This window comes from Squalius cephalus, assembly GCF_949319135.1.
Source record: "Squalius cephalus genome assembly, chromosome: 19".
In the NCBI taxonomy this organism is placed as follows: domain Eukaryota; kingdom Metazoa; phylum Chordata; class Actinopteri; order Cypriniformes; family Leuciscidae; genus Squalius; species Squalius cephalus.
Genome location: NC_137140.1, coordinates 11,715,940 through 11,729,433, shown reverse-complemented (window position 1 = coordinate 11,729,433; position 13,494 = coordinate 11,715,940). Strand labels below are relative to the sequence as shown.

The 13,494-nt window shown below is 38.1% G+C and overlaps 1 protein-coding gene across 2 annotated transcripts in view; it reads left to right on the top strand.

Moving 5' to 3' along the window:
• adam11 (ADAM metallopeptidase domain 11) overlaps nt 1-13,494 on the top strand; it is a 68,333-nt gene that overhangs the window by 11,601 nt on the left and 43,238 nt on the right. For both annotated transcript variants that reach the window (XM_079851881.1, XM_079851880.1), the window contains exons 6-8: nt 6-69; nt 3,830-3,890; nt 4,349-4,455. In XM_079851881.1, coding sequence (XP_079708007.1) covers nt 6-69; nt 3,830-3,890; nt 4,349-4,455 — 232 coding nt within the window. The remainder of the gene's footprint in view (nt 1-5; nt 70-3,829; nt 3,891-4,348; nt 4,456-13,494) is intronic.

Sequence of the window (13,494 nt, the reverse complement as noted above, 5' to 3'; positions counted from 1 at the left end):
TACAGAGGGATGTTCTCCGATGGCAACTTTTCCTACAGCATCGAGCCCGTGCACAACAGCAGCGAGCAGGTCAGTACGCAGCTGAAATATTCATCTCTCTCATCTTTCTCATCTGCATGTTGCAGCCTGGAAAAACAAATAGATACACAGTCCTGCTCAATGAGAGACAGAAGAGACAGCGAAGCACTGAATTTTAGCCACATGCTCAGAAATGTGCATTACTGCCGTTGACTGACAGGTGAATCAGCAGACGCCTGTATGTGGGACGGAGGTGAAGAGCAGAAGGAGGGTGTTGAGTGAGAAAATATGAGACAGAGCAGCTTATGCGTGATATTAGCAGCGCTGCATTATCATATAGAAATCTGTCACTTTAAAATGAATGAAGAAATTCGATTTAATAATAAGAATGCCTATTTGAGACTATTTTTCTGTCAAGTAATTGATTCGTATACTTTTTAATTTAGACATTAAAAGTATAAGAACTTAATTATGAGTTCAATATAGACTACTATTCCTGGTTAACTACAGGTTAAACTCTGTCAACAGCATCTGTGGTCTGCAGTCGAATACCAGAGAACATCATTCCACTCGTCTCTCAGTTCAAATACATTTACAGTCATGCCATTGCGATGGAAGCATAACAGGCACGGCAGGTGGAGGGTGTAAGAGCAGTAATGTGACGTTTGTATTTTGGTTAAAACAGCCTCATTTGATTTTCATTTGTCCTTTCGGCTCTGATGCTGTTTGAATGGTGGATTTGAGGCAGGGCTACTTTTTCAAGATGGAGGAATAGATCTCTGCAGTGATTCAGGATTTTCCCATTGGCTTTTGGATTATTGCAAAAAATACGCTCTGACCAGGAAAAATTAATTTTATGAACTTTGAAGCCTAAACAAGAAGTTAAAAGGCTAAAAATGAACTACTGTACACCAGGGTTGCATGACTTGAACATCACAAAGAATAGTTTGAAAGTGTGTGGTTATAAACACAATGAGGCTGTGAAAGCAGACTAGTGAGTAGATGAGTTTACCTGTTCGGTTTGATGATAAAGTCCACATGAGATAAAAATTGGCTTTTAGTATGAATATGTTAGCCTTACAGTTAATTCTTGAATCTAAAGCGTCCCGCCCCCTATATTATAAATACACGCTGAAGCTGTGGCGAAAATAGGTCACACAGTGTAATATATAGGGGATAGGGAACGATTCAGACAGTGTAAATATGCTTTCCATTGGGGTGAATGAACTCTGGTTTGACGTTAGTGTCACACTAACCGCTGCAGTGCATACACACAGTCTGCTCCGGTCCAGAGACACAATAGCACAGAGCGGATCATATGCGGGTCAGTGCAGTGCAGAAAACGTATCAGACCCATTTGAATTCTTTAAAGCGATTAGATTTAGAGATTTGGAGGAAACTGCGGCTTTACCGAGCTCAACGGCTCTAGCCAAGCTGTGATAGAAACAAAATGTTTTTGGCTATTTTAAAAAGGGGGAGGAGCTGTTCGATATGTCCTGCTCTGTCTTCCTGTTTCAGTGGAAATTACCAACCTTTGTAGTCGTATGTAGACACTTGTTAGCAACTGCTTTTTTCAAGACAAGTAAAAGCTTAAAAACAAATCACAAGGCAGTATTACTGGTGTATTATGTCGTAGAATAAAATGTGCAAATATCTTGAGCTTCTGTGAACCATAGACCTTTTTTCAGGCAAAAATCCATTCCAAAAACCCAATGACTTTGGGACGATGAAACCGGAAGTCCTAAATGCTGACTTTTGGCCTAGAAAAAAAGACATTATCCTTGCAGCAATCTAGTAATGTCATTTCTGTGGGAGGAGTTTGTTCCAAGACAATTAGAGAAGCCTCAAAAGTAACCAAGCTTATTTTAAGCATAGATGAAGATGAATCCTTAATTTGTGTTGCAATTCTTGTTGCATTGAAATAGCATGTCAAATGTGTCTGAGCGATTCTCTCTTCTTTCATTTCACCTTTTTTTTTGCTGTTTTTCTTGGTCCTTTCATCTGTATTTGTTATTTATCTCTCTTTCACTCTCTCTCCACTCCTCTTTCACTTCTCTTAAATGGGTCATTTTCATAAAGTATTCAAAGCCACATGTAAAGTGTCTCTCTCTGTCTGGGTAGATGGGAGATTAATAATGAATAGTTGTGTAATAGCCTTACGTGGCAGAGCTCAGTACATCAGCGAGCCTTTCATCTGAGAGGAAACGTTACCCAACAGCAGGAAATAATTCAACCAGAAATGAGCACATTTATCAACAACATTTTCATACAATTTGGTACCAAAATATACAGTATGTACCAAATATTGTGAGTTCAATTACAGCATGACTTTTCAGCAGGACTAGATAAGGGTGTGGCCTACTTTTCTCAAAAGGCCACAAAAATGGTTATGACGAAGTTGTGATTCTGAGAATCCATGTAAAAAATGAATGCTGATAAAACAATGTGGTAAACGTGAAAAATGCTGCAACTGCCTAAATTTGGAAATCAAACACAAGGACATTATGAGGATACAAGCAATATTGAGTAAACTTTCACCCATAAGGCAAACTACAACAACAACACCATAACTATGTTTGGGGATGTGCTTACATTCTAACTCAGCAGCTAATAAATATGTAAATATGTAAATATAAATATAAATATGTTTGAACAGTCTGAATTGGCTGATTTTAATGAAGTTTGGCAGATACTATATAGATTAGGTACCAAATTTGGATGAAAATCGGCCACAAGGTAACGCTATAAAAAGCTAATTTACATTTTAGCTAGTATCTTTGGACTGTGCCAGCAAAAATATGACCATTTATTAACATTAAGACAACTGCAGGAATATTAGGCTGCTGTCACTTTAAGGCCGATTGCACGAACCGAATATACTGACACACATCCGGTTTCTTTCTAAACTGTTCACTTATGACAATAATTTTTTGTATATGTGTACGTTCAAGTTCAAGTAAACGTGAAAGAGGAATCAATTCTGTGTTCGCATGCTATATGAAACGTGCCTCTCTCTCTGTGTGTGTGCACGCGTTTCGAGTGTGTGCGGCTGTGCGCACAGAAAACAGCTCGCAAAATTGGCAAGAAAAAACACGTCCAAATAATAATCTTTCACTCTATGATAGTTAAACTTAGCAGTTAATCCTCGAATCACATTGTGCCTGGTCCGTATGGATCATGGATAAACTGCGATCCAATGCAACCCTAATAATTAATGAACACGCTTATCATCGTGATTGCTATCTTACAAGAGATGGAGAAAAATCCTACTCCAGTAAGTAAAAATGTCCCTGTCCCCAAATATTTTTTGTACTCAAAAGCACTTCACTCCACGTTCTGCTGCGCCTCATTTATTTTTTTACCATGCATGCACACCAGTTATGTGCACCCCTGGATATAACTATATTGTCAGACAAAGTCTGACATTTTTCTTGAGTAACAGTATGTTCATTCACAATTATCATTACTCATAGATCCCCAAACCCTAACAATCCACAATAGAATCCACAATACTGTCACATAAAATACAAAATTCCACAATGAACATTACAGAACCTCTAAACCTTTAAACTGTGTGTTGACATTTACCATAATTCCACTGGTTCAACAGCATTAGCAGCTTGTTTTCTTTCAAATTTGATCTATTATCTCTACTCTACTGAACTGCTTAGACCCTAGTAATTGTCAATTGCGGCTATGTGAAACCTTACAGGAATAACCCGTCATGTGACTAATGTCAAGAGAAAAATGCCGCATGCAGTATTTATGAAGGTTTCATACAGTAGGTGACTTCCATGATTCTGTCACACAGGATGCAAATACTCATGTTGTATACAGAATGGCAGACATCCGGCTGATGCCACAAAACTCAGGTAAGACATATAGATTCCTCTTACATGCACATAAAATGACCTTCATGTCAATTGTATGACTTTCTTTCTTTAGTGGCTGAAGATGTTTTGAAGAGTAAAAGGCAAAATGCAAAAAGTCACCATGCATCACATCGTCTCTAATGAACAGACTAACAATAGCAAAAATCACCATTCACATTTGTTGTATGGAAAGATCACCTTGACAAAATGACTTTTCCTTTAATACAGTTAGACATAGTCGCTGTCTTATATGACCTATACTAAAGTGTTTTTTTTTTTTTTTAGCAGTCAGACTGTATCCTTCCTGCTTTCTCTCTTTCTCCGTCTGCTGCATATTGATTTTTTGCATGGATCATTTTTCAGTAATAGACATCTTTATCGATCCACTGAAAGCTGACGACTGGGAACTTTTTGTTCGGGAAGGTTTTAGGCTGTATAACCAATGGCTTCTCTTCCAGGAAGCACCATGAACGGCAGTGACTCTGACATTAACAGTGACTATCCCGTTTCTATGGAGACGAATGAATCGGAGCTCACAGATGGGCTGAGACGGGCAAAAAGACAGGTGAGAGTTTTTATTTTTGACATCAGTTGATTTTTCTTGAAGATTCGTCATGCATAACAAGCTGCCAAAAAGGGCATCCAGAAATCGGTTTCAACCAAGGGAGGGCTGTGGTGATAGTTTTGTACCCAGCCCAAGAATTCCTAACAGTGGCCCTGCATAGACGTTTCAGATTAGGAGTCCTGGTCTCACGTTATATTAGGTGTCTTTCACTACTAATGCACTTAAACTACCGGTCAAAAGTGTGCAATTAAGATTTTTTAAGTGTTTTTTTCTGCCTTCTGCTCACTAAGGCTGCATTTATTTGATCAAAAAATGTAAAAAAAACAAACAGTAATATTGTGAAGTTTAGTAACAATTTAGAGTAACTGTTTTCTATTTTAATATATTTCAAAATTGTATTTATTCGTGTGATGGCTTAGTTTTCAGCAGACATTACTTCAGTGTCGCATGATGCTTCATAAATCGTTCTAATATGCTGATTCTGTGCTCACCAAACATTTTGTATCATTATCAAAATTTTGTTTATTGTCCCACACCTGGGACTAAATAAAATGATGGGACCTCAATTAGTTTTTTTTAGTCAAGTTTCTTTAAATACTGGGTTGATATAAAATGACTGATGGGTACATTTCCTTCTGCACTTCCTGTGAAGTGATGTATCTATGTACCCTTATTCCCTATGTCGTTCTTAATTTCTTTTGAACTGAACATGTATTCTCCCTTTTGATTGGAATCTCACTTAAGATGGCATATGAAGATTGGCTGTCAATACATTAAGCAATGAGAAGTTTCCTCACAAAAGTAGTTTATTCAGCGTACTGAAGCCTCTTCAGTTAAAGCTAGGGTAGGTAATCCTGTTCAGAAACACTTTTTTTTATACTGGGTGAAATGGTCCTTCCATCCTGAGAGTAGTCAATACATTATGTGTTCAGAAAAAGGAATGAAAACAATCAAACCTCTGTAGCAGCTGCAGGACAGTAAAAACTCTGACCAATCACTGCCACTCGGTCCGAGTGTAAAGAACCAATCAGATGCCTTCAGAGCCAGGAGGAGTGTCTTAGCAGTGTCAATCAAGTTCGCGTACGCGCTGATCGCCCCTCTCTTGCACAGCGCGTACCGTCATTCAAAATCAAGATTGCCGGTGTGCCGAGCAGCTGTGCTAATGGCGGACAAACAACCAAAACTACCAATTTCTCGAGTGGAACCTGCTCATACAACAAAGACAGGTAAACGGAAAAAGACCGATGACGATAAACAAGCCCGTCGGAGCCCATTGACTCAGTGTTAAAACTCTAGCCGCATAACATACAGATAAAATGTCACGCACTGTGCAAAGCAACAATTGAAACCTGCTAATTCACTGGCTTGTCATGTTGCTAAAATAATGTACTAGCAAACCTTATTTAGCATTACATATCGCTAGAATAATTATTTACATAGCCTACTGCAACGTTAGTTACCGTTATATTATCTTACTAGCTATTTATAACTCATAGAAAGAGTGCAACGTTATAAAGTTACATTACATGTATTGCATAATACGTAATGATTTGAGGACCAAGTTTGTAGTCAAAGTATGGGCAGGCCAGTCAATGTAAAGCATTTCGTCCCTACCAGTGAATGTGCCATAACTGTTTATCCGTCGTCATCGGTGACCCTGCATGTTTACTAGCCTGCGCGTTCACGGCAGGCTCCGCTGTGGGGGGAACTTTACATAACAAAATACATGTTTAACAGCTAGTAGGCCTAACGTTATATGTTATGAATCTTACACGAAATTCATCTTCATCACAGTGCAACTAATGGAAATGGAAAAACGTGTATCAATGCAACCTGTTTTTAGCTTTGCCTTATAGTTATAACTAGCTCGTTAGCGAATCAAAAAATATATATTTTAAACTTTACCAATATCGATATGATAGCTTGATAGTGAGTAGGCTACTAAAATATATCTTATTTGTTTATATTCATAATGATAAAGTTAGATTTTTTTATTACATGTGATTCTGACATGATGCGCTCCTTCCTCTCCGCTCGTCTCAGGTAAATAATGCGTCTTCCAGCTCAGCGGTCGGAGTCGCGCGTTCATGTGTTTTGGGGGCGTGGCTTTGGAAGGACCCCAGAAGGGAGAGGGTGGACTGAATGGAAATAATGAGCTGTCTTTAAAACAGTCGTTAGAGGTCTACATACACTCGATTTTTATACTTTCTTTTTCAGAATACTTACATTTTAATGATGTATTGATATATACATAAAGTTTAAACAAATTTGAAAAATAAGTTTTTTAGACCATTCTTACCTACCCCAGCTTTAACGTAATGAATGTAACATTTTTTTTGTTTACTTTTTCTCAGATACACTTTACACTTCAACCCGAGGTACTTCAAATACTATATATCTGAATATACTTGTGCATAAACACACGTACACCTATACATATTGGCCCTCATTTATCAAAAGTGCGTACACCTGGCGTACACCCAAAACCACGGTGACTTTGAGATTTATCAATATGGACGTTGGCGTACGGCACGCTCAAATCCTACGCCAGCTCAGGAGGTGGTGTACGCACGTTTTGATTTAGTGCGGAAATGCGCAGAAAAAACATTCCTAACACCACAAAACGCACTGACAAACTAAAAGATATGATATATTATGACCCACTGTAAAAAACAACAACAACATAGTAATTATAAACTTCAGTGTTTATTTTTGTGCAACATGGACTTTAATGTTTAATTTGTGTGACTTTACCAAAGCATTTGATTTGTAGGCATATGTATTCCTTCAGTTGCGAGCCTGTGCGCTTTACCGGACGTTTCAGGGTTCTGCGCACGGACTGGGTTCAGTAATGAAAGGCTTTCAATGACCAAAAAATAATTCAGACTGACAAAATAATAAAAATGACATTCTTCTTCTTTTAAATAATAATAATAATAATAACGACATTCTTCTTCTAAATAACAATAAGCGTCATTAATAATAAAAATCATAATAATAAGAATAAGAATATTACAAATTGTCATGCAATTATTAATGTGAATGAATGGTACTCCACATCACATCATCATCACTATTGTACACCCCAATACATGTGACATGATACGAAATTAAATGCTAATTGTTTCAAAACACGTGCTGTAAAATAATGCATTGTGATAGGTCATTTGCTCATCCAAGTTTCTCTTCTTTGCCGTCTTCCGTGTGTCCATGGCGTAAAATGAGGGCGTGGGGGAAGCGGAGACTTGAATATATAGGGGCGTGTTATTCTAATGACCATCGTTTTCAGCCGCGGCATTTATCAAGGGCAGGTATTGCGTACACCTGGATTTCAAAGGTACGCACAGCTTCATAAATCAGGCGGTGAGAGGAGTGTAAGCATAATCTTACGCCAACATATACGCCCGTTTCTACGCAAGAATGATAAATGAGGGCCAATGTGTGTGTGTGTGTGTGTGTATGTATGTATATATATACTGTATATATATATATATATATATATATATATATATATATACACAGTACAGTTGTGATTGCCGTACATCTATTCATTAGAAATATATACAAAAAAAAAAGAAAGAAGAGAAATAACTATGTACATGTTATGTATGTATATAGGGAGTAATGTATGTATGTATATAGGGAGTAATCTTTTTGTACATCATAAACATTAACTAAAAAATAAAATCGGGTCTATTAGATGTTGCATAGTTGGTCCATTTTTCCCAGTACAAAGCAAATGCTCCAGTTTATGATTTACAAATGCTGTTATCTTCTCCATTTTATAGATGTCCATTGTGATTTACATCCATGCATTTAGTGGGTAGGGCTATCCTGTGACAACCTTTTTTTTTGTTAAAGCTCTTCATTCATTAAATAATTTTCATTAAATATTTATCTCTTTTTAAACATTGTTGAGGGATACATCCAAAATATAAAGTTTTACCGTCAAAGGAAAGTTTTTTTTTTTTCCGAACATAAACAGTAGTCTGATAATTTGCAAATATATTGTTGAATGACTATAATTAGTCATTTTAGCCTCAGCATTTAAAAAAATAGACTGTTGGTATTGACTATCACTAGTAAAAAGATGCCTTTCTAAGCTATTTTATTGATACATCACAGTGTTGGCAATACGTTTCTGTACTGAATGATTCTGTGAGTGGGACGTGCGCGCTACTGTCTGTATGTGTGTGCCTTACAATGCAGCATGCATAAGTTTAGAACGCCGATTAACTTACGTCTACAATAAGCTTTTTATAACGTGCATTCCCTGATCAATTTTGAGCATCCAGATGGTATAATCAAACATGTCTTGTGGAGTGTTCTCTGAGTATGCATTTATTTGTCATTTTAACTGTTTGACTTTGAAGATTTCTTATCCTGTTGCACCCTCTATAGGCCATGACTAGCTACTAGTCGACATCAAGCTTAAAACATCATGGCAGAGCATTTAAGTCGACTAGTCGACTTATCTACTAGTCTTTGTATTTTTGCTGAGGAGCCCAAGGAGCGATTGGTGGTTAGGTGTCTTGCTCAAGGGGACCTCAGTCATTTCCTGCCAGTATTGAGAATTGAACCCGCAACCTTTGGGGGTACCAGTCTGACTCTTTAACCATAAAATGTACTATAAATATATTTATGGCATGATTACATCAGTATTTGATCTGGCTGATGTAACAGTGGTCTGGTGGCAGTAAGTGTCAAGGCAAAAGTACATTGATACTATGACAGGCAGGGTTTGTAAATGAATGTTTAATAGTAAACACGCTGAAGATTAACATGCAAGCTGTCAATTCAAAAAGCATTCAGCTGTTTCCAGGGCTGGACTAGGACTAAAATGTGGCCCTAGACTTTGTGGCACAGAAACATGTAGTGTTTAAAAATATGTGAGTGAAACAACATTAAATGCATTAATGTATTTGTATGTATTAATATTTGTCTAGTCTTTGGTGTATGACAAATAGAATTTTGAAGAATTTTTACACGGCTCTTTTCCATCCTGGGACAGTTTAATATCACTAAAGTTGTAGTACACCATAAAATTAGTCCAAATGACACAACGCTCGTGCTCGTGTTAATGTATCGTGTTAGTATATGTTAATGGAAAGCATCGGAATACAGACACTTTGTTTTGCTAATATTGGAGGCCGATAGCATGCAAAGTAATAAAACATAATCATAACCTTAAAATTTGGCTTGTGAGTTTATTGCGTTACTCACCACGGTTGATTTTCACCTGCAGTTTGACAGTTGGCCGGTGTTCATTTCAAATCCTGGTAACAGCAGTTCTCGGGTTAAGTGCTGGTTCCAGCCAATGGTTGTAAACAGTCTCAGATTCGGACATGTCTTCATGAACCGATGAGTGAGATGCTGATACTATCAGCATTCTTATACAGAGAACTTGAAGGAGGGAAAGAGATGTTTCCTTAATAACAAATAAAACATACTGTAAATATGCATACTGTACAACTATTATATGAAATAACATTTTATTAAATCAGTAGAGATCTAGCAACGCCAAGGGTAATTTACATTTACATTTATGCATTTGGCAGACGCTTTTATCCAAAGCGACTTACATTGCATTTCAAGGTACTCATATACATTCTTATCAGTTCTTGCTTCCCCTGGGAATCTAACCCATGACCCTGGTGTTGCCCTAACCCTACTGTTTGAGCTACAGGAAAGATTGTAATGGATTCAATTCCCAGAGAATGTTAAGAATAATCTGCGGATCCAAGAGCAAATGGAGAAAAACATCAGTTATGCTATTTTAAAGTTCCTAATTTTTTTTTTCAACAGGTTGTTGACCTACATAAAAGATCAAAAAACACTTTCAATTTCTCATAATATACATTGCACATCACCACATTTTTCAATGATTCTCAAAGTACTCATCCGGAGATTCAATCTCTCTAAATCCCTCCTTTCCACGAGCCTACTTTGCTCTGATTGGTCAGATGGCCCAGTCTGTTGTGATTGGTCTTCCGCTTACAGTGCGTGTCGGAAACGAAACGACCATTACCATAAACTTCAGCTACGTCCGGAGGCTTCCTAAAGCTTATGATTTTACCATATGAATTCGAGCTCGAGTCCGATGATGAAACATTGAAATAACTAGTAATTCAACCCCATTGTAAGATGTGTATACATGTCCATCAACAAACTGATGTGTATATTTCTAATTTATTGTGGTGCACATGTGGGAACTGCATCATGTATCATAACAAATCTAGCTCCATCCTTTATCATTACTCAAAGTAGTAAAATCTGCAATCTAGTAAAGTAGTGGCAATCTGCATTAATGGACACGATTTTAGGTAGTAGGTCCACAGCTGCTTAGCAGAAGTATTTCAGTAAGACATTAATAACGTGAGTTAGCCGGAGACTTACACAATATAAAACACAACTACGTATTTTGAACACCCGGTAGAAAATATATACATAAAAAATGAATCATACTTACAGGTTGTGAATCTGAGGAGCAAGTTGGTCCAAATAAAGTGGGTACTGTCCCATCTTTAATAGATAAGCATTTTGAAAATCCCATTTAGACTTCACGAAGATTTGAGAAGCAATCGTTAAAAGGTTATACTGCTGTTGTATTGCTGTGGTCATTTTAACCATTGACTCTTCACATCCCCATCCTTTGGAAGTGTTTACAGAGAGAATTTGCTTTTGCTGAGCAAAAAACAGCATCTTCGACATGGACACAACACAAACCAGATACAGTGTTTGAGGGCAGGTCAAAGTAGACATACAAAATGTGCAGTGCTGGAGGTCCTCAAGGACAGGTTTGAAAACCCCATGTGTCCAAAGAGCTACATGAATATCACGTCGAGACACCAACAGCATGTCATAACCAGAGCAGTCTGATAGCCGGACAGTGCTGGAGAGCAAGAGCAGCCACGAATAAGCACCAGACAAGACAAAACACTCGAAAGTTGACACGATTAGAATCAAACTAAGAGCAGGCAAATAAGCAGACACAGGGCACAATCTGGCAATGAAACAGAGAAAGAGAGAAGCTTGATAAATACAGCCAAACAGCTTAGAATTGTTCAGTTCGTAACACCAGTTCTGTGTACAACATGTATCAGACACTCTGCGAACAGACTGTGGGCGATCAGTGGGTGTGACGTCTGAAGCTGAGACTATCCTGTTAAAGGGTCATGGAATCACCGGCCTATTTTAGCACAGATCATTTATGTCTAAGATTTGAAAAAGGCTAAAAAAAAATGAGTGCTAAGGCTGTGGAAAGGTGGGAAGAGGAGAGGGAGTCACACAAGAATCAATATAACACAGAACTACAGAACTCAATATACAGATGAATGAATATTAAAATATACCATTACCCCCCCCCCCCCCCCCCCCCCAGAAAGTTGACAGTTTTTTTCATTTTCAGCTTTTTAGCAGACACCAGAAGGAAAATCAACTGGTACTTGTAGCTATTCATGATTGCGTCAACCTTTACTAAAGCCCCAGTTCCAGCTGAAGAAAAGAATCCCCAAAGCATGATGCTGCCACCACCATGCTTTATCGGGGGTTTGGTGTTCTTTTGCTGATGTCCTGTGATGTTTTTGTGCCAAACATACCTTTTACAATTTTGGCCAAACAATTCAAACTTGGTCTCATCAGACCATAACACATTTTTCCACATGGATTATGGAGATTGGATGTAATTGGCAGAAAGAGCTGCAACTATTTGAATGTTTCTGTAGGACCCTTGACAGCCTCCCTCACTAGTTTTCTCTTTGTCTTCTCATCAATTCTGGAGGGAGAACCTGTTTGTGGTTACACTTTATTTTACAGTACATGTACAGTGTACTTACCCATAAAAGTACTGGTAATATAAGGTAACCACATGGGTTAAGGTTAGGTTTAGGGGTAAGTTCAGGCTTATTACCTAGTTATAACCCAGTTACTGTAATTGCTATAATAAGAAGTATGTACATGCGGAACATGACTGCAAAATAAAGTGCTACCCTGCTCTTGATATTGTCGCTGTTGTTTCTCCACTTGTTGATTGACTGTTTTTCTGTTTTCCATGATTTTTTTGTTTTTTTGTTCTGTTTTTTTTTTTTTTGTAGCCCTCATCTGAGCAGTACCTTTCAACACTGAGACCCTTTTGATGCTTCTTAAGCTCTTTGTGGTCAATGGCTCTGTAGTAGGGCCTATTTACATTTGTCACTTTATGCATTTTTACTGATCAGATAGCTATCCAGTTTGTTAAAACTGTTCCATTTACACTTGAAAACAAATGTGTCTCTGCAAAACTATACTATAAATCCAATCTTCAATTCCCACACTATATGCAAATTCAACTGAGTTTACACAAACAAAAGCAACAGATATGAACTGCATTGTATTCATCATCAGCTAATTTCAAGATCAAAGGCTACAATAGGAGAGAAAGCTATCAGCAGCCATATCACCCTGTAGCCCAAGATTCGTTGCTCACTGAAGTTAAGCAGGGCTGAGCCTGGATGGGAGACCTGGATGGGAAACCTCGGTGGAAGAGGTTTTAGTGAGGCTAGCAGGGGGTGCTCACCCTGTGGTCTGTGTGGGTCCTAACGCCCCAGGATGATGGGGACACTTTATGACTCTCTGTGGTCATAAAAAAAAATCCCAGAATGTCCTTCGAAAAAGAATAGGGGTGTAACCTTGGCATCCTGGCCAAATTTGCCCACTGGCCTCTGTCCATCATGGCCTCCTAATCATCCCCATATACTAATTGGCTTTACTCTGTCTCCTCTCCATCAGTAAGCTGGTGTGTGGTGGGTGTTCTGGTGCAGTATGGCTGCACATTGGTGGTGGTTGAAGAGATTCCCCCCTTCCAAATGTAAAGCGCTTTGAGTGCAGAGAAAAGCGCTATATAAATGTAACAAATTATTATTAAATATTATTAAAGTGACATCAGCACAGGTACTCTCTCAGGACTTGCTAAAGAGATAGGCTTCTCACCTGCGGCGGCCCATATCTGTGGTGATGTATGTTGTAGTAGCACTGTGGTAGACAACTTGAGCTGGTATAACT